The sequence below is a fragment of the Psittacula echo genome, assembly GCF_963264785.1.
Source record: "Psittacula echo genome assembly, chromosome: 13".
Lineage (NCBI taxonomy): Eukaryota > Metazoa > Chordata > Aves > Psittaciformes > Psittacidae > Psittacula > Psittacula echo.
Window position 1 is genome coordinate 10,937,619 of NC_137749.1, and position 19,100 is coordinate 10,956,718.

At 46.1% G+C, this 19,100-nt stretch overlaps 2 protein-coding genes across 25 annotated transcripts in view; both read left to right on the plus strand.

The window, feature by feature from the left end:
* Positions 1–897: 897 nt before the first annotated feature.
* LOC308226542 (uncharacterized protein) lies at positions 898–6,530 on the plus strand (the record flags this gene model as incomplete). Its single annotated transcript, XM_080628356.1, has 2 exons — positions 898–4,960; positions 5,319–6,530. Exons 1-2 carry the CDS (start codon positions 4,892–4,894, stop codon positions 6,528–6,530), a joined length of 1,281 nt encoding a protein of 426 aa, XP_080484482.1. The 5' UTR covers positions 898–4,891.
* Positions 6,531–11,176: 4,646 nt separating this feature from the next.
* SPPL3 (signal peptide peptidase like 3) overlaps positions 11,177–19,100 on the plus strand; it is a 64,211-nt gene continuing 56,287 nt past the window's right edge. For all 24 annotated transcript variants that reach the window (XM_080628972.1, XM_080628974.1, XM_080628978.1 and 21 more), the window contains exon 1: positions 11,177–11,522. In XM_080628972.1, the coding sequence (XP_080485098.1) occupies positions 11,500–11,522 (23 nt within the window). In that variant the 5' untranslated portion in view covers positions 11,177–11,499. The remainder of the gene's footprint in view (positions 11,523–19,100) is intronic.

Sequence of the window (19,100 nt, forward strand, 5' to 3'; positions counted from 1 at the left end):
TGGCTGCAGAGCTACAAGGCATGGTGTGATAATGCCATAGGGCACAATGGGTTTAAATTACAAGTTCTCTTTTCCCATGTTCCTTTTCCTGCATGGGAAAAAAGAGCCCTGTGTGCATCTTCTAGTCATCCATCTGTTCCCCCTTCACTTACTGTTTCTGCCATCAGGGTGAGGATGAGACTGCAGAGCAGTTCGGTTAGTGAAGGAGTTTCCCACTAGGTGGTAGTGAAGAGAATCATGTCACACCTACTGGTCAATTCACATTTCAATTCTTTTTATGGAGGGGAATCCCACAAGGACATTACAAGCAGAATAGCCTAGCATAGCTCTCAGCTATACTGACAAAACTGCATCTCTTTTTTGCCTTCCCTTTCTGCTCATTTCCATGCTATCTGTTCCTCCCAAAACAAAGCAGTCTTTGACAACTATACCTGTCATGTCCTTTCCTGAAAGGTGAAGTGTCTACATGAAGCTACTCTGGTTCTCTTTCCACCTCCAGCATAGCAGAATCAAGACATGTTAGCTAAATGTCACCTAATGACATTTAAGCAATTTGGAGGCGAGGACTCTTTGTAACCAGTACCTTAATCTGACTTTTCTCCACCACACTTACCCCTGTGAACTCATTCTTAAGAAGATTACTCTTCCAAGCGTAAGAAAAAAGAAATCCTGTTTGTTGCTAGTTTTGAAATACCCTGACAGGTCCAAGTGATGCATCTGTCTACATCAAATGTTCCAGACAGAACAGGTAGTGTGGAAGGACTTTGTAATGTCAGAGTAAACTATCACTGAAATTCAGAGTAAAGCTTTCTTGTAGTGATACAAGGGGGCTTGATATAAGAAACGCTAGCGCCTGGAAGGCTGTGGAATTTAGGGGCCCCACTAAATATAAATTGCCTTCTACATACCATTCTTCTGCCCATCCTCCTTATCAGTTGACCCATCCTCCTTACCATTCTTCTCCTTCTCCTCACCACATCTACATATCAGTTGGCCCATTCTACTGTTCCTTCTCATTCTTCTCTACTTATCAGTTAATCCAAAGACAGACAGATATGGCTGGTTTCAGCTACTTGTGTAATCACTGGGGCATCCAGATGTGACAAAGGTGAAAAGTTTAAGAAGAGGAAGACTCGTTTACTTCATCTTGAAGACCCCTGCCCACAAGAGGAAGACTCATTTACTTCATCCTGAGACCCTCACCCATGACCTCGGGGAGGCACTGCGCATGTGCAAAGGACCTTTTAGCTCATTATAATACGAAGCGGGGATAGATCATGAATATGTATAGGCGTGTAACTTTGGAGGATAAATGTAGCGGGAAAATGACACTGAGGTGTGCATACTTTGAAGGAGCGATCCCGATGCACCTCAGCGCTGAATAAAAGCATACCTACTTTACAACTTTTACGAGTTGTGGAGTCTCTCCGCGTATCAATTTGGCGAGCCAGCCAGGAGATCGTCTGTTCGACTGCAGGATCGGCTGAGGGGCGGATATCCTAGGCGCCCCAGGCCACTTGCCTGGAGGAGCTCCGCTTCTTGCCCGCTCACTGCAGGAACAGACAACAACCTGTGCAGGCTGCGGAAAACGGTATGCTTAGAATCTGTAATTTTTGGGGCCTATAGGTCGTAATTTGGGGGCCTATAAGTCGTACGCGTGGCCCGGGGCTGCTGGTAAGGCGTGCAGAGACGTCTGGCGCACAGCGAAGTTCCCCTTGGTAGGTAGGGCTTGCAAGCAAGGGGCTCGTCGACCGATAGAGCGGCTGCTAGCGATCCTGAGAGCGGATCGGGCGAGTCCGGGTTTTCGCTGCATCCCAAGTTTTGGGAGCCAGGACGGACCTGCTAAGGGAAGCAGGTGAAGGGTAGGCGAACCCACCAGGTCTCCGCTGCATCTCAAGTTTTGGGAGCCAGGACGGACCTGCTACCATAGAAGCAGGAGAAGGGTAAGCGGAACCACAGTGTGAGTGTGTGGGATCCCGTGTGTAAGTGTTTGTGTGTGATTGAGACGTAGCATAGCTACGAAGCGAGTGTGGAGTCCTAATCCGCGGTTCCGTGTCTCCGCGAGGAGAGCGGCCGGAGGTGGACGAAGCGTCTATGTTTGTCTGCCCTGTGTGTCTTGTCTGTGTCAGTCCTGTAAGCAGCAAAGCAGCCGGAGCTGCCCTGGGTGTCAGCATAAGCCGGAGCTGCCCAAAACTGTCCTGTGTGGTTTTTTCTGTGTGTGTAGCAGCCGGAGTTGCCGGAAGTGCCCTGTGTGTTTTGTTTGTGTGTAACATAGCAACCGGAGCAGCCGGAGCTGCCCTGTGTGTCGTGCGTCAGTTCCGTCAGCAACATAGCAGCCGGAGCTGCCGGAGCCGTCCTGTGTGTCTTGTCTGTGTGTAACCATTAAGCGGCATAGAAAGTGGGGGAGGGTCCGGCTACCCCTCCCGCAGTGGATAGCTTTACGCCAAATAGCAGAACTCGAGCCTCTAATAAGATATGCAGAATGTGCATCTAGATACAAGAACGAGGGGTTTCCCTGTGTGCCCTGTGGGAGTGTAACTGTATATTACAGGTGGTATTTCACGTGGATATTGTGGCAGTGCTCTCGGTGTAAATTCCACTTTTACAGCCACTCAGGGTACCAGTGGGGGGGCGGATATTGCTCGGGGTGTCTTACGAAACTCTGGCGGGGGGGGGGAAATTATAGTCTCCCAATCGGTTATTCTTTGGGACCAGAAATAAAACGATTACTTTGTGGAGTAAGCCACAAAGTCCCGGAGGACCTCCGGGAAGTTAGAAAGGGAAAACTGGGAAAGGATTTGTAAAAAAGAGTATCAGAGGAATTTGAGGAGGCGTGGTTAAAAAGAAGAAGATAAAATGGGAACAAATCAAAGTAAGGAAATATTACAAGAGAACCCTAATTAAGTACTGTAATCAATGGTGGCCTCTCTATAAATTAGAAGATGGGGCGAAGTGGCCACTTAATGGGACATTGGATTATAATATTATGTTACAACTAATGTTATTTTTTAAGAAGGGAAGGGAAGTGAGATGAAATATGAAGTATGCAGATACGTTTTTCGCTTTAAGAAACCACCCGGAGTGACAGATGCAATGCAAAATTAATATAGCTCCGCCAGATCCCTTAAATTGGGCTTTGGAAAAGGACAGGGAGAAACGGAAAGTTAAGATGGAGAGATGTTGTTCAGGTTGTGATACTGGGGAAATGATGTTTAAAGTTAAAAATCAGTAATCAGGTAGATAGATAGGAAAATTATGTATCACAAGTACCTCCAAGAGGAGCAGCCTCTATATCTGTCCTATCAGATATTGATAAGGAGGAAGAGATTGCTGTCACTGGCAACAAGCAGCAGATTCACATTCAGAGTTAAGAAGGGGTTAAACCAGAAGTGCTGCTGCAGAGGCAGGCATCTGGAGCGCCTGCAGAGCAGGGTGAGCAACTGTGAGAAAAAAAAAAAAAAAAGGAAAACAAAGGGGGAAAGGAGGGGAGCTCGGGTAGCTCCTGTGTTTAAGCCTAGGATGAGTGCCGGGTCAGGCGGAGGTGGGGGAGCGGGCTCTTTTTGTGTGGAACCGGATCGGTGTGCGTGCTATGGGGAGTTCGGACGTTGGAAGTGAGACTGCCCTGGGGGGAGTGCCATGGGGGTGGCTCCGGTGACGGTGACTGAATTGGAACTAGACTGATGGGGACCGGGGGAATCTTCCCTAGCAGATCCACTGGTTATAGTGAAGCTAGGGGATAAAGAGGAAGTGGAATTTTTAGTTGATAAGGGTGCAACATATTCAGTTTTAACTAAAGCCCTGATACCTTTAGGGGATGAATATATTACTGTAAAAGGAGCAACTGGCCAAAGTGAAAAGGTGTATTTTTATAGACCATTAACAAGGGGGCATTCACAAATTTTTATATATGCCTAACTCCCCAAAGGCCCTCTTGGGAAGGGATTTATTAGAACAATTGGGGGAGTCATCACCTTCAATGAAGGCGAGATCACCTTAAGGACATAGAAGTGCTAAGTTTAATTTTAATTACACACCAAACAGGGGAAAAAGATTAGAGAGGATGTATTAGACCAAAAATTTCCAGGAGCATGGGCTACGGATATACCCGGAAAAGCCAAAAATGCACCCCCGATACAGGTCAAGCTCAAGGAAGGGAAACAGGCAGTCAGGGTCAAACAATACCCTTTGAAAAAGGAAGACAGGGAAGGAATCTGCCCAATAATTGAAAACTTCTTGCAGATAGGGCTATTAAAGGAGTACCAGTCTGATTTTAACATCCTATTTTACCAGTCCGTAAACCTGACGGGACACATCGGATAGTACGAGCTGTCAACAAAGTAACCGAAGATCTTTACCCTGTGGTAGCAAATCCATATACCCTGTTAACATGCCTAGCACCAGAGCTAACTTGGTTTACTGTTTTAGATTTGAAAGATGCCTTCTTTTGCCTCCCTCTCCACGAAGCCAGCCAGAAAATCTTTGCATTTGAATGGGAAAACCCTAGGAGTGGATGCAGAACTCACCTCACATGGACGGTGCTGCCTCAAGTATTCAAAAACAGCCCCATCCTGTTTGGAGAACAACTGGCAAAAGATCTAGAATCCTGGGAGGCCCCACCTGAAGAAGGAAAACTATTGCAGTATGTAGATGACATCTGAATCGCTACCCAGACAGAGAAAGCTTGTGTGGCCTGGATGGTAAGCCTATTAAACTTTTGAGACTTCAGGGATGCAGAGTATCCAAGAAAAAGGCCCAAATAGTGAAACAAAAGGTAATTTACTTGGGCTATGAGATAAGTGCCGGACAGCGAACTTTGGGACGGAGCCGTAAAGAGGCAATATGCCAGACCCCAAAGCCTCAGACAACTATGGGTTGCATGTAAAGCCTCTATATGCACTCATTGCTGATGGACCAACTAAAGAATGCTCTCATGTCAGCTCCAGCCCTAGGACTTCCAGACGTGAGTAAACCATTCTTTTTGTTTTCTCACGAGAGACAGGGGATTGCCTTGGGAACACTAGCTCAGGACTTGGGCCCATATCGGTGAGCAGTTGCTTATTTTTCTAAGCAATTGGACTCTACAGCTAAAGGGTGGCCTGGGTGCCTTAGAGCAGTGGCAGCAGTTGTGCTGAATGTCCAAGAAGCACACAAATTCACCCTGGGCCAGAAAATAACAGTGCTAGTGTCCCATACAGTGTCTGCAGTACCGGAAGTAAAAGGCGGACATTGGCTCTCCCATCAGAGGTTCCTGAGATATCAAGCCATCATGGTGGAACAGGATGATATAGAAATACTAACAACTAACATTGTCAATCCAGCTTCTTTTCTCAGCGGAGATCTTCAATGGACAAAAGAGGCTAAACGAAGGACAACCTATACATCATGACTGTATGAAAACCATTGAGGACACATACTCCAGCCGTCCAGACCTGAAAGATACCTCTTTGGACAACGCAGAAACCTGGTTTACTGATGGAAGCAGCTATGTCATCAGTGGGAAACGACACGCTGGATATGCGATAAACATCTATACAGACTTAAGATACGCGTTTGGAGTTGTGCATGCACATGGAGCCATCTGGAAAGAAAGAGGACTGTTGAATTCGCACGGAAAAAACATCAAACATGCACAAGAGGTAGTGAGATTGTTGGAAGCAGTCCAACTACCTGAGAAGGTAGCAATTATGCACATTAAGGCACACCAGAGAGTGAGTTCGAAGCAGAAAGAAGGAAATGAGCTGGCGGACAGAGAGGCAAAAGAAGCAGCAAAAGGAGAGGTAATTATTGAAGGAGCCCTAATTTCTGATGGGAAAATTCCTTTGGAAGGTAAGCCAAATTACAGTAAGGAAGATCAGAAACTAATTACAGATCAGGATGGAATACTAAATAAGGAGGGGTGGGCTCACACACCGGAAGGGAAAATAGTTGTCCCCTCTTCTTTGTTATGGGCATTAGTAAGAAATGAGCATCAGAAAACACACTGGGGAGTGGATGCCTTACATAAGTATTTACTAAACAAAATCATGGCTAGAAATTTGTATGCTACCATTCAACAAGTAACTCAACAATGTGACCTTTGCCTTCAAACAAACCCCAAAAATGCCCCCAAACTTAAAATAGGTCAAATTGGAAGAGGTAATGGACCAGGTCAACAATGGCAGATTGACTTCACAGAACTGCCACGAAAAGGGGGGTATAGACATTTGTTAGTCCTAACAGACACCTTTTCAGGTTGGCCAGAAGCCTTTCCAACAAGAAGTGCAAAGACCCGGGAGGTAACTAAGATATTGTTACAGGAGATAATACCACGATACGGAGTTCCAGCCACTGCATCTTCAGACAGAGGACCACATTTTATTTCAAATGTGGTACAACAAATTAGCAAATATTTAGGTATCGATTGGCAACTTCATACTCCCTACCACCCTCAGTCAAGTGGTCAGGTGGAGAAAATGAACCATTTAATTAAACAACAAATTGTGAAATTGGGTCAGGAGGCCAGCCTACCTTGGCCCAGGCACTTCCATTAACTCTGTTGAGAATTCGAGCTAAACCAAGAACTCGAGAAGGGTTGAGTCCTTTCGAAATTCTGTATGGAAGACCACATGGGGTCCAACAAGGACCGTCTCCCCAAGTGGGAGAAGAAACTATGAATAACTATATAATAGAGTGAGGAAAACAACTCAGAAAAATTGAAAAACATGTGGCTGGAACTCGAAGCAGAGGACTGGATAGTCCCGTACATAATACACAACCTGGAGATTATGTGTATATAAAATCTTTCAGACCCACAGGAAAAGAAGAAGATCTCGAACCAAGGTGGAAAGGGCCGTGAAATTAAAACTAACTCACGAAAGATAGAGTGTTCCATGGAAACACTAATATCTGGCTCACATGGACAAACAAGACTGGGGCTACTGATTTCTGTTTTGACCTTGGCACGGGTGGGAAATCCTTTTCAAACGTGCTTAATTGGTGTACCATACTTGAGCCCCTTTGATTTTCGGGGATGGGTAAAGGAAAGGGATGACTCGATTCTAAATTTTACCACAGTAACCGAAATGGTCAAAAGGGCTCGAGGAACCAGTTGGATAATTGCATCAGCCCAATCCCGATGCAAGAATTCCAACTCCTGGGATCTGACAGAACCAATCAGCGCTGCATAACTTTTAGTACATGGTCAAACGAGTTACAATACAATGACAAAATACCCAAAGCTCTACCCCCAGGATATTTCTTGATATGTGGAGACCATGCATGGCCAGGAATTCCTTCCAAACCTTTTGGGGGACCATGTTATCTAGGTAAATTGTCCCTGTTTGCAGCCTCCAAAAGACATTTAGTCCAAGAAGCAGCCTCCGTAGAAGCTTAGAATTGTTGGAGGCGGACTGGATAAATGGCTAAATAGCCTAGGAATTACTGGATGGTTCAAGGACATACTTAAACAAGGTCTTCTAATCTTAGTGATAGTATTATTCATTTTAATGATTGTACCGTGTGTAATACAATATATATTGAAGCTATTCCATAAATCAATAGAAGGAACATGGATAGCTCTGTCGTAAATAATAATCATAAAATAGTAAAAGAATTTACTCACTTTATAGAAAAGGGGGGACTGATACAAGGGGGCTTGATATAAGAAACGCTAGCGCCTGGAAGGCTGTGGAATTTAGGGGCCCCACTAAATATAAATTGCCTTCTACATACCATTCTTCTGCCCATCCTCCTTATCAGTTGACCCATCCTCCTTACCATTCTTCTCCTTCTCCTCACCACATCTACATATCAGTTGGCCCATTCTACTGTTCCTTCTCATTCTTCTCTACTTATCAGTTAATCCAAAGACAGACAGATATGGCTGGTTTCAGCTACTTGTGTAATCACTGGGGCATCCAGATGTGACAAAGGTGAAAAGTTTAAGAAGAGGAAGACTCGTTTACTTCATCTTGAAGACCCCTGCCCACAAGAGGAAGACTCATTTACTTCATCCTGAGACCCTCACCCATGACCTCGGGGAGGCACTGCGCATGTGCAAAGGACCTTTTAGCTCATTATAATACGAAGCGGGGATAGATCATGAATATGTATAGGCGTGTAACTTTGGAGGATAAATGTAGCGGGAAAATGACACTGAGGTGTGCATACTTTGAAGGAGCGATCCCGATGCACCTCAGCGCTGAATAAAAGCATACCTACTTTACAACTTTTACGAGTTGTGGAGTCTCTCCGCGTATCAGTAGGTCCAAAGAGATACTGTACAAAAGCTATGCTGAGAAGATTATCTGGGGAGTTCCAGTTGTGCTTCAATCTGCAGTAAGAGCAGATGCTGGGTCTGCAAGGAGGAAGAAACTTCTCCTGTGAATTCATCCCACCACTAACCTGTAATGACAGAGCAAGCTTGCAAAATCATTTAGTAATCCAGTCACAGAGCCTGAGATGATGAAAAAAAATACATACACTTTAATTGTTCATCAACTATAAATCATTTGTGCTGAATTAATGTGCTGGAACTCTTGCAAGACTGAAAAATTGGAATCTATTTCAATATGGACATGAAGCAGGGATATCATTTCATAGATAAGTATCAGTTTTACATCCTAATCTCAGGGAGAAAATAACAAAAGCTCTTTAATACCAAGACAAGGCTGAAGCACTGATTTATCTTTCTCTGCATCAATTTTAAAGGATGGAGAGGTTCTTTTTAGCTCTTGCATTTGCTCAGTCACAGCCAGTGAAAAGGGTAGGATGAACAGGCATCCCACAGACACTAGGGATGCAGCACAGTGGAGATTCCACATTATTTGTGCATTTTCTAATTGTTACTGTAGATTTTCCAGCTATGTTGACGGAGAATACAAGCAGGGAACTTCTCCATTGTGCAAGTGCTACACAGAGCCCGAGCGCTTTTTTAAGAGGAGATGTGTGTACATGGAAACACCAGAATTCCCAACAAAAGCCAAATGACTCTGCTGTGTACCCCGCAGCTCAGGATTCTGCACGACTCGCCCCTCTCTCCTTGAATCCCACCCACCACCGTTTCCTATGTCTACTGAGGCATAAGTGCTGCAAATGGGGTGGAAGCTGAAAGCCCAAGAGGCATATGGTCAAATAGGGGAGGAAGCTTCTCAAGGTAGCCCAGCCTGAGCTGGATGAGAGGACATATTAGCATTCCTCACCATCAACTCCTTCCTGCACACCTAGCTGCCAGTGTGACTCCAGGAGGGATCCCAGAAAGCTAGTCACTCATGGTACTTTGAGTATTGCCACCTCATAGCTGATAAATCCAAATCTCAAGCAGATTTCTGTAAATGGGTGGAGAGCTGATAATGTCAGGAGCTCTAAGGTCATTCCTGTCCTCAAGGCCAAAGGGCTGTGAAAATCACAGAGGGTTTGAATGCTGAGGTGACAACAACCAACGTGGCTTGTTCTCAGTGCCTGAAGATACAGGCATACAGGGGGAGAAGCCTTCCAAGTCCACCACCATCTTTCCAACAGTGCTGCTTAGCTGAAGCACAAGCATCCCAGGCACTCCCTGCACCCAGACCAAGTAAGCCTGTGTCACATACGCAGCATCTTCCTTTGACAGCGCCCCAGAACCTCAGGTAGCTGTGACGTGGTACAGTTTCCCCTCTATTAATGAGGGAACTAAGCAGAGATGAAGGGAGCATGTAAGATCACACAGGCAGCTGGTAACAGAACTGAAAAGAAACAAGATGTTCCTTACTTTGACTCCTGTGTCGTGACTACTCACCAGCCGCAGGTTTTACCCATTTAAAAGCACAAATGAGATGGACAAAATGGAAATAATTTATTTAATTAACTAATAGCAATAAAGTCCAGTGGGCTCCAAATGCCATTTTAGAGGCATGTGGCATCTCTGTAGATGCAATGAGAATGTCCCATGAATTGAGCAAAATTCTATTAAGGCACAGAATTTATCTTCTTTCTTTTTTAACAAATACCTATTTTTACCAGACCTGGGCACTGTACTCCTCTATTTTTAATGCTGTTACCTCACCTCCAGCTGCAAGTTAAAAGTGGCTCTTCTCCCTCCCACACTGGAAGGAACAATGAATGAGACTGCACAGCTGGCCTGGAACAATTGCTCTGAACTCCCCAAAGCCCCACTCCCACAAATCACTGCAAGTGAAATAACAGGAGGTGAGAAGTCCTCGAGTGAGCAAGCCTAAGACAGGCCACTAGTTCTGCATTTGGCAGAAACATAACCAAGGACCGAAAGGTTTGGCAGCACCACCAAAGAAAACAGGGAAACAAGGCCCATACCAAGCACTGATGGTTCCTCTGCCTGGGCTTTGCCTGGGCTTAATATAGGGCTGGTGATAACACGAAACATATGAATTTTATTTGGTCCGTGTAACTTGTGTTATTTTCCTTCCTTTATGAAATATTTTTAGCGTTTGATCCTATTTGCTTGCTTTAAAAGAGAACAAATCCCAAGATGTGCCAGTCTCCAGAAACATACCGTGAATTTGAACACCCTAATCCATGAGTTATCCTACCTGAACTCTGCACCTACCCCTGCTCCAGGAGGAAACCCGCTGCAACAGCGGCCCAGAGCCCTCGGCGTCCCGTCCCCCTGCGAGGCGCCAGCGCCGCGGGGAGAGCAGCCGTGTCCCGCTCGCCCCCCTCGGCACCTCGCCAGCCCGGGGCGGCCAAGCCCGCAGCACCCGGCCCCGCTCAGCTCCCGGGGGCCCGGATCACGCGTGCGGCCCAGCTGGAACAAAAGCACCGCCCCGGCTCCGGGAGCAAGACGCTGTCCTGCTGCGGGGGAACTGCGCCCGCGCCCCCGACTCAAAGTCCCCCGCCGCTGGCGCTCCGTTTCTCTAGGGGGGGAAGCTCCGCCTCTCCCGCCCGCCCGCTCCCTCCTTCGGACACCGGGCACGGCTTGGAGCGGAGCCTGGGTGAGCCCACCCGTCCGAACAGCGGAGCGAAGCGCGACCGGGCCCCACGACCAGCCTGCCCCTCCTGCCACCTCCTCTCTCACCCACGGCGCCTGCGTGCGGCAGGCGGCGGCACGTGAGGGTGTTGTGGGCACGTGATCCCTCGCACCGCCTGGCCCCGCCCCTCGGAGCGGTCCCGCCTCCGCCGTGCGCGAGCGCGGCGCGGCCTGCCTCGGCCGCCCGGTGCCCGCCGCCTGCCCGCCCCCGCCCCGCCCCTCGCCGCCGCCGCCGCCTCGCCGGCCATGAGGCCCCGCCGGCGCCCCAGCGCGGCCCCGCGTCCTGGCTGCTGAGCCTCCTCTCTCCCCTGCCACCACCATCGCTCTCTCCGCCATCCCCTCCCCGCCCGGGCGGGGACCCCCTCTTCGCTCCCCTCCCTCCTCACAGCCGCCGCCATGTTGGGCCGGGAGCCGCAGCGGGGCCGCCACTGAGCCCCGGAGCCTGCGAGGCGGAGGAGGAGGCGGAGGAGGAGGCGGAGGAGGAGCCCGGGGCTCGGCCGCCCCGCACAGCCCAGCCGGCCGGCCGCCCAGCCGCAGCCATGGCGGAGCAGACCTACTCCTGGTGAGCCGCGGGGCTGAGGCCGGGCGCGGGCGCTGCGGGCCGCGACGGTGGGGGGGGGCGGCCCCGGTGAGGGCCGGGCCAGGCCGGCCGCAGGGGGTGCTTCGAGCCGGCCTCCTTCCGGTCGGGCCGGTCCGTGCCGTGCCGAGCGGGGCCCCGCCGCGGGAAGGGGGTCCCCAGCGCCGGGCCGGGCCTCTCGCCGCGGGACTGCCCGCTGCGGGGGGGGCTGGGGCATAAAGGGAGCTGCTGGCGAAGGGGCTGTGGCCTGAGATTGGAGTGCGGCTGAGTAGGAGGGATTAGGAGAAAGGGAGGAGGGACGCGGCGCGGGCGAGGGGATGGGGTGGTTGGGCTGCGAGGATCCCCCCCGCTGACAGCCGGGAGCGGGAGAGGATGGCTGTGAGCATTAGTGTGGCTGTCATCCCGCTCTGTCCCGGAGGTCTCCTTAGGTGAGCTGCATCCCTGCCTGGCCGGAGCTGGTGCACAGCCATGCGCTGGGCCGGGAGCACGGACAGTGCTGCTGACACCGCGAGGCCGCAGGTGATCGCTCTGCCGAAAGGGAGATTTATGTCAGTGTAGGCTAGCTGGTAAGTCAGTGGCGTGTGTGTGTGTTTTCACCTAGTGACAATGGGCTTGTTCTGTGTACAGGAAATAGAATGAGGAGGAAGAGACCAGTTCCTGTGGGAAGACATGAAGTGTAGCAAATGAGAGGGCATTTTTTTCTATGTCCTGACACTGTCTCAGGCCTAGCTGGCAGTGGATCAAAGAGACAGGGTTTGGTTTCATCATGTAATTCTGGGGTTTTGTATTGTCATGGATCACAACCAAAATATCTCAAATAATTTGCCTGTGCATCAGCTATGTGGACCTGACCACTGCAGCAGCTCAGCTCTGATACTCTCATTGCATTTTGATTGCGTTCCAGTGATATCATCCCGAGTAGTTTCTTAGATTTATTGCTTTTTGAGGGGGGACGACAAATGTTACAATACCCTTATTAAAAAAGGAATTAAATCTCAGCTTTTGACCTTGGGGTGTGCTGGATGTGAAGAAGGGTCTGAATGTGCAAGGAATATTCCTATTCTGAATGGTTCTGGAAATCTGTCCCATCACTTTTTCAAAACTTGGAACCCAATGGAGATTTCTGTTCTGCCACATGTTGAGACTTTGGCAGCCCCTTCTCCCATCTTCTGTCGCTTCTCTGTCGAGAACCAACATACGTGTTGCTCTTCTGCTTTTCAGCTCAGTTCAGGCAGTGGTCTGCTCTGCGTTGAAACAGCAGCAAAAAGACAGTTTCTTTAGCTTAAAGAACTACATATTGTTACAGTAAATGGATGTTGCTACAGATTTGGGCAGTTTAATGTAGTTCACTTAGATGTGTCTAGTGAGCTATTGTCTTGGTGTGTTTTAATTGCAGGATTGAATTACACATTCATAAATTACCCTGGGGTTTGTCAGCTTTCTTTGAAAATGAAACAAAATGTCAGTTGTACATGATTTTGATCTTGGCTTTTTTGCATGAGTGTCTTTGCCATAGTAACATTCCAAGGGAAGGTTTTTAGCAGAGACTGGGAGGAGGATTAACTCTCCTTTAGATTTCCTGTTTTAGGGGAATGAAGTTGGGATTAAGTTATTCTTCACTGCTTGCTAGTGGATCACAAGAATGGCGGTTCTTGCTTACAGATTGAGGTTGCAACAGGACAAGGATATGAAGCTTACGTCTCAAAACACTAATTTGGTGGCATATTCACTAATGTGTCTTTGTGTTTTTGAGATTCCTGTTACTTTGCATTTTGACCTGTGATCCACATTGTCTGGGAGCTATGGAACGAGCAAAAATCCGATTTCAGACCAAGGAGTCCTGTTCTCTTCTCCGTGGGTGCAAGTTTAATTCTAGCAATGATCTTGCATTTGTTTATTTTTGATGATGGCAATGCAGCTCAGCATAAGACTGGCTCCTGCTTTAGTCCTTCTGGGGAAAATGTGCATTTTGCCTGCTGAGGAAGCCAGCAATTCTGTACAGAAGGGTTGTACACAATTGTGTCCAGGAATTCGTGCAGGGAAGTTGGCAGGTGGCATCCTGTCCATTTGCTGGACCCGGTCCTGTTTTTGTGTTGCAGAGGCTGCTCTCTCAGAACGAGTGCTGTCCGTGTTCCTGGCTGTAGTGTCTCGCTGCTGTGCAGAACCTTATTTCACATCCGAAAACGCTTCGTTTGCCATTAAGAAAAAATCCTTTCATGTACCTGCCTTTGTAGAGAAGTGAATTGGCTCCTGGCCGCAGTAGTGCTTCTAAGAGTGCGAGGCTTGATCACGCCTCTTTTTGTGCATGGCTATCAACACACAGCATAGAATCCCTGTAGCTTCGTAAGATACGATAAAGGTTTATTTTGGGCTTGATTTTGTCATAAATTGTCTGGGATGCATCAGAAGTACCTGGCAAACCAGGACGGCTGGACATCAGCGCTCACAAACACCTACGAACAGCAGGGCTTTTTTTCAGTGACTGACGTCTCTGTTAATGATGATGTTTTGAAGAGATGAGAACTGATTCTCATTTTGCTGTATTTACTGCTTTGTAAAAGTAAATCTGAGATTTTAAGATGGTTTTATATTTTCCTTCTAATTACCAAATGAAATTGACTGCAATTGCTTTCTTTTATTGAGATATTAGAAGGAGATACTTACGCTTTTCCTTCATCCCCTTGGTCATGTTAAATATGTAAGCTGTCTTTTGTCACTATTCTTGAGAGTTATTTTTTGCAACAACCACTTCTCTTTTTTGTGTTTTTTTTCTTCAGTGATGCCCACACCTATAACCATCTGTCCTTTGATTTAGCTCTTCTGATGTCTTAACTAGTCTGGCTGACCCAGGATTTCAGATATAGGTGTGTTCTCCGTGAAAGGGGGATCTACTGAGAATTTTCCTGGTGTAACTGAATACTGTAATTCTGGAAAACCTAATTTTAATGTGAAATTTGGGATCGGTGCTGGTGGAAATGCTCTTTCAAAGGATATGCACTTTCTTAAAGAAGAGGGGGTCTGAATGTGATGCTTGTCAGTGGTGAGGAGAGAAACTTTCTGTGTCAAGTACTTACAATAATAGAAGGAAGTTGAGAGCTATGTATGATGCTGCGTTAGTGAAATCTGCAAGCCACACAGGAGCACAACTGGTGCATCGCAAGCTTACTCGTGATTTACTAGATTAAATGAGAACTGAAAAGAATTTCCTGCAAGTAGAATGGATTGAGAAGGGAAAAGGGTTGTGAAATACCCATTTTCCCTTTGCTTCCTGTCTGTATTCCAGCAAGGAAATGGGACTGGGTAGTGACAAAAGTTCCTGCTACAACAGAGGAGGGAACAAGGGAACAAATATGGGAAGAGCTGTTTGCCCATCACCAGTGTATACATGTGTGAGTAAGAGGTTAGTAAACGCCAAGGATTTTATCTTCAGGCACCAAGCTGTTGGAAGCATTAGAATAGATGAGTATGGAAGCAGCAGGACCTAGATCATTACTTTGTGAAATACTTGGTCTTTCCTTAATTTCTAGCACCTTGTGGTGAGATTTTTGTGTAGCATGTCTTGTTTATCTTTGGTTAGTAGGTGTTTAGTGTTTTTCAAGGCCTGATGTAACACCCCCTCTCTTTTGATTGTTGCCCAGTTGAGTAATAGAGATTGCTTTGTTCTTTTTTTTGCCTTTTGAATGCACAAAAGATTTTCACAGCTTCCTTCAAATGTGAAGAGAGAAGGAGATTTCTACCCCAAAATCCAATGTATTTTTAATTTTTCCTTTCTCAGAGTGTTGTATAAGAGTAATATGGGTTGCAATGCATGCATGTGCTGTCAGGGTGATGATTAGGAGACAGACTGGGAGGGTAAGTGGAGAACAAAAAAAGAAGCTGCTGTACTGAGTCACTGATCTTATAAACAACTGAACTCTCTTAAATGTTTTAATGAGCGCTATGATTCTTGTATTAGCCATCAAATGTTTGATGAGTGAAATGGCGATATATTTAGAAACTTCTGTATGTGATGCAAAGGGCATGGAAATTAAGTCTAGTGATGTGTCGGAGTAATCAATAAAGCTACTGGGTTTTGGAGTAAGTGTAAATGTACGATGCCATGTTTGCTCCTGGGAGAGCGCAAATCAGTTGGTGTTAGAAGTCTTTCTAGATTCAGAGCTCTGAGAATTTGCTTTCATGGCATTTAAGCATTTAACATGCTGCTGCCATGAATTAAAATACAGTCTCTTCCAGAAGACTGAGGTAGTGCTTTCAAGTCTTAGTTGGCTGGATTTAGATGTGTATGTGGGAGGGCAGGGAGTAAGAGGAGCTACAGCTTGTTGACAGAACTTGTCAAGTACTAGTAAAATCATTTTTTGCATTCAGGATTTCTTACTTGCTTTGCTCAGTTGAGGCTGAGAGACCTTCACTGACTGATTAAGGTGTTTTGAGGATGGCAGGCAGGTTTCAACAGAAACAAACAGAATCAGTCACCTGAATTTTTGAAGTATTGCTCTTTTTAGGCCACAGATTGAAAAGCATATAGATGAAATTCTGTCATGCTGCTTTCTAAAGTCTGTTGTGAAGGCTTGGTGTACAAACGTGGAGTCTGGCCTTTTAATCTTAACATTTTTCAGGAGCTGAAATTACTGACCACATTCCATTTTAATGCTCAGTAGAAGCCTCCTGAGGACAAGGATGTTATTGTATGAATGTGCGTGAGTATCTGACATCAGAAAAGTGACTTAAACCTCAGTAAATTTGTGAATATCAGGTTTACAGTTAATATGTTTGTCTGTCAGTACCAGTCTCCCTTCACTTGTTATCCTCCCTCTAGGTTTTGCTCTTTCAGACTGCATGTCATGTAGGCAGGGACTCTGCCTACAGCACTGTGCTGAAAGACAAATAAGGCAAAGAACAGGGGATTAGTTGAAGTTTACAGTTACTTGAATGTACATATCTATCATGACTGATTAGCAAAGGGAAAAAAGTTCCTGCTCCAATGCAAAGGCTCTATTTACTAATATATTAATAATTATGCAAGAAAAAATCAAGTGAAGAACACAAATCAGTGTTTTCTAGGTGCTGGTGTGCAGCATTTTACTTAAGATGTCTGTCAGTTCTGCCATTAGCCTTTTCAGGATATTGTGGCAGCAGAAGCTAATGGTTCCGTGCTTTTTACTCGGTGGTTAGAGAACTTGGCCAGGATACAGGAGATCAGTTCCATTCCCTAGGGTTTCTGCCCTTGCATCTCTCACCTTCCAGGGGAGTGCTCTCATCACCAAACTATGTGTTATTCAGAGATTGAGCTTTGTGTGTTCATTTAAATCTGTTTCACTGCTGGGTCAGGAAGCAGGCATGCCTTTCTGCCCTAATGATCTCAATACTCACTTGGGATTGAGGGGGACCTGGCTTCTACTTCACACCTTTATAAAAGTGTAGTTTGGAAGACTGAAGGAGCTGTAGGGGTAGTTGAGGCTGCTTTTCTAGAGCTAAAACGTTGAATTCCTACAAACAAAAAATGGTCCTAATATGATTTCTTGTGTCATAGGCAAGTGAGCTGTTAGGTGTGGATCTACCACTACCTTTTCTTGTGGTTTGTGTCAGGTTTAGTGAACCTGAGAGCATCTCTCTCTTCTGCTGAAGGGTGTGATCTGGTAAGGTAATTGTTTATTTTGTGTACTTTGGGAGTCTGGTATGAGTTGAGCAACCTGCAGCTGTTGGAATTTGAGGAATTGTAGGGGGGCCACCAGACAGGTCAAATTAGTTGAGGGTATTAAGTTCTTCTGAGATTGGCTCTATTTGGGTGAATACCACGGTTTTAAATACTAGGTTCAGCTGCTGGAATCTCAGTCAGTAATTGTCACTGAAACACAATGGCAAAAAGTGGGTGCTTCCTACAAGAAGTGCTCTGAAATACTTGTCATGCTTTTTAAAATGCAGTGATTTCAATTTCCTAAAATTTGGAAGAAGGAAAGAATATATTCTGGTCTTTTTTAGTATCTTGGGCTATTTTATTTCCTTATCTTGGTAATGTGATGTATCAACATCTTTGGCCTAAGTGCCACCATCTTTATTATAGCCCTTTGTCGGTTTATGATGACTGTAAGCATTATAATATATTCTAAAAGTAAACAGTTGCCACAAGCCATTTAGTCAAACAGTCTGATTTAATTCTGATGACATCTGAGTAAAGTTTCCAGGAAGAACCAGGGCAGCAATTCGTAGAAAAAAGTAAGCGTGCACATTGTCTTTTTGGTGCCACGCTGCTTTAGTGTAACTGGTGAAGATTGAAATTTGCTACGATTTACATGGGTTGAGTGGAGTGAAACACAAGCCAGTGTGCTAGCTGAACTGGATCCAGGCAAGTCAGTTTGACTTGGAAAAGGGATGATTTAATAAGATTAATGGAGCATATGTGTCATTGCAACACTTGCTGGTCACCTTTCTCCCTCTTTAATTCTTCCAAGGATACCAACATTGATGTCTTTTCTCCTATGGCTTTAGCAAGTGATGTCTCTGCTTGAAATAGTCTGATCTGCCAGACCAGGGTTCTCCTCTCTTGTGCCATCCCTAGGGAAACTCAGTTCTCCTGATACATTATCTCTCTGTTCACCAGCGCTACCATGATGACATTATCCTGGAACTGATTAATTGTGTAGCTATTGTGCTGTCACCTTCATTATTAGATTCTGTTGAGTGTTTATTTTTAGGGCCAGGTTTAAGCCTCAGGTCCCAAGTTCCCTTGGGTAGCCTCTATAGCTGAATGTCACGTTAAGTGGCATGGTAGAGATGGGGGATGTCAGAAAGTCAGAATGTTCTGCTGGCTTTTGGGAAAGAAACTCTGTAACTGAGAACGAATCATTTAAGCCAGAACATTTTTAACATCCAATGACAGCAAGGATTCAAAATAATACATTAAATGGGACTGTCCTTATGCTTTGCTTGTATGGGGACAGGGTTTAAGGATGGAGTGACCTTTTGTCCAGGATGTCACAACAGAGGGAGGTTCTTTAAAATCATCACAGCCAATATCCTGAAGTGAGGAGAGCGCACCAAGAAAATTATTCTCTATTGCACAGTCTTGTGCTTAAATTTCTCCCATATTATTGAAGTTGCCCATGTAGAAGCTGGAGAGATATAATCGTATCTTACAGTTTACATATGGTACCATTTTCGCTAACCAGTAGAATCTGAAAGGAAAATGATAGTGTTTGACTCCCATTTCTTTTCTTCTTCCATTTGAAAACAGTATTTTCTTCTGTCTGTCAGGTTTGGATGTTCTTCCTTTACTTCCTGTAGCTAGTTCTTAGGCTTTTGACCTCAGCAAGTCTTTTCCCATGTAGCATGGGTATGTGGCTGGAGACTGAAATGATTCTCTTCCATTTCTACGCCTCAGTCACATTCCTATAGGCGTCCACACGGCAGAGGTGGCGTGCAGGACGCAGGAGGAGACCCAGGGGGTTCCACCCTCTGTTCACACACGCAGTCTTTAACTTTAGGCATGAGTTGGCAAGCTTACCTGCAGAAATAGGCTTGGATCTGGGTTATTCTTTAGTCCAGCTGCTAGAAGACAAAAACTGT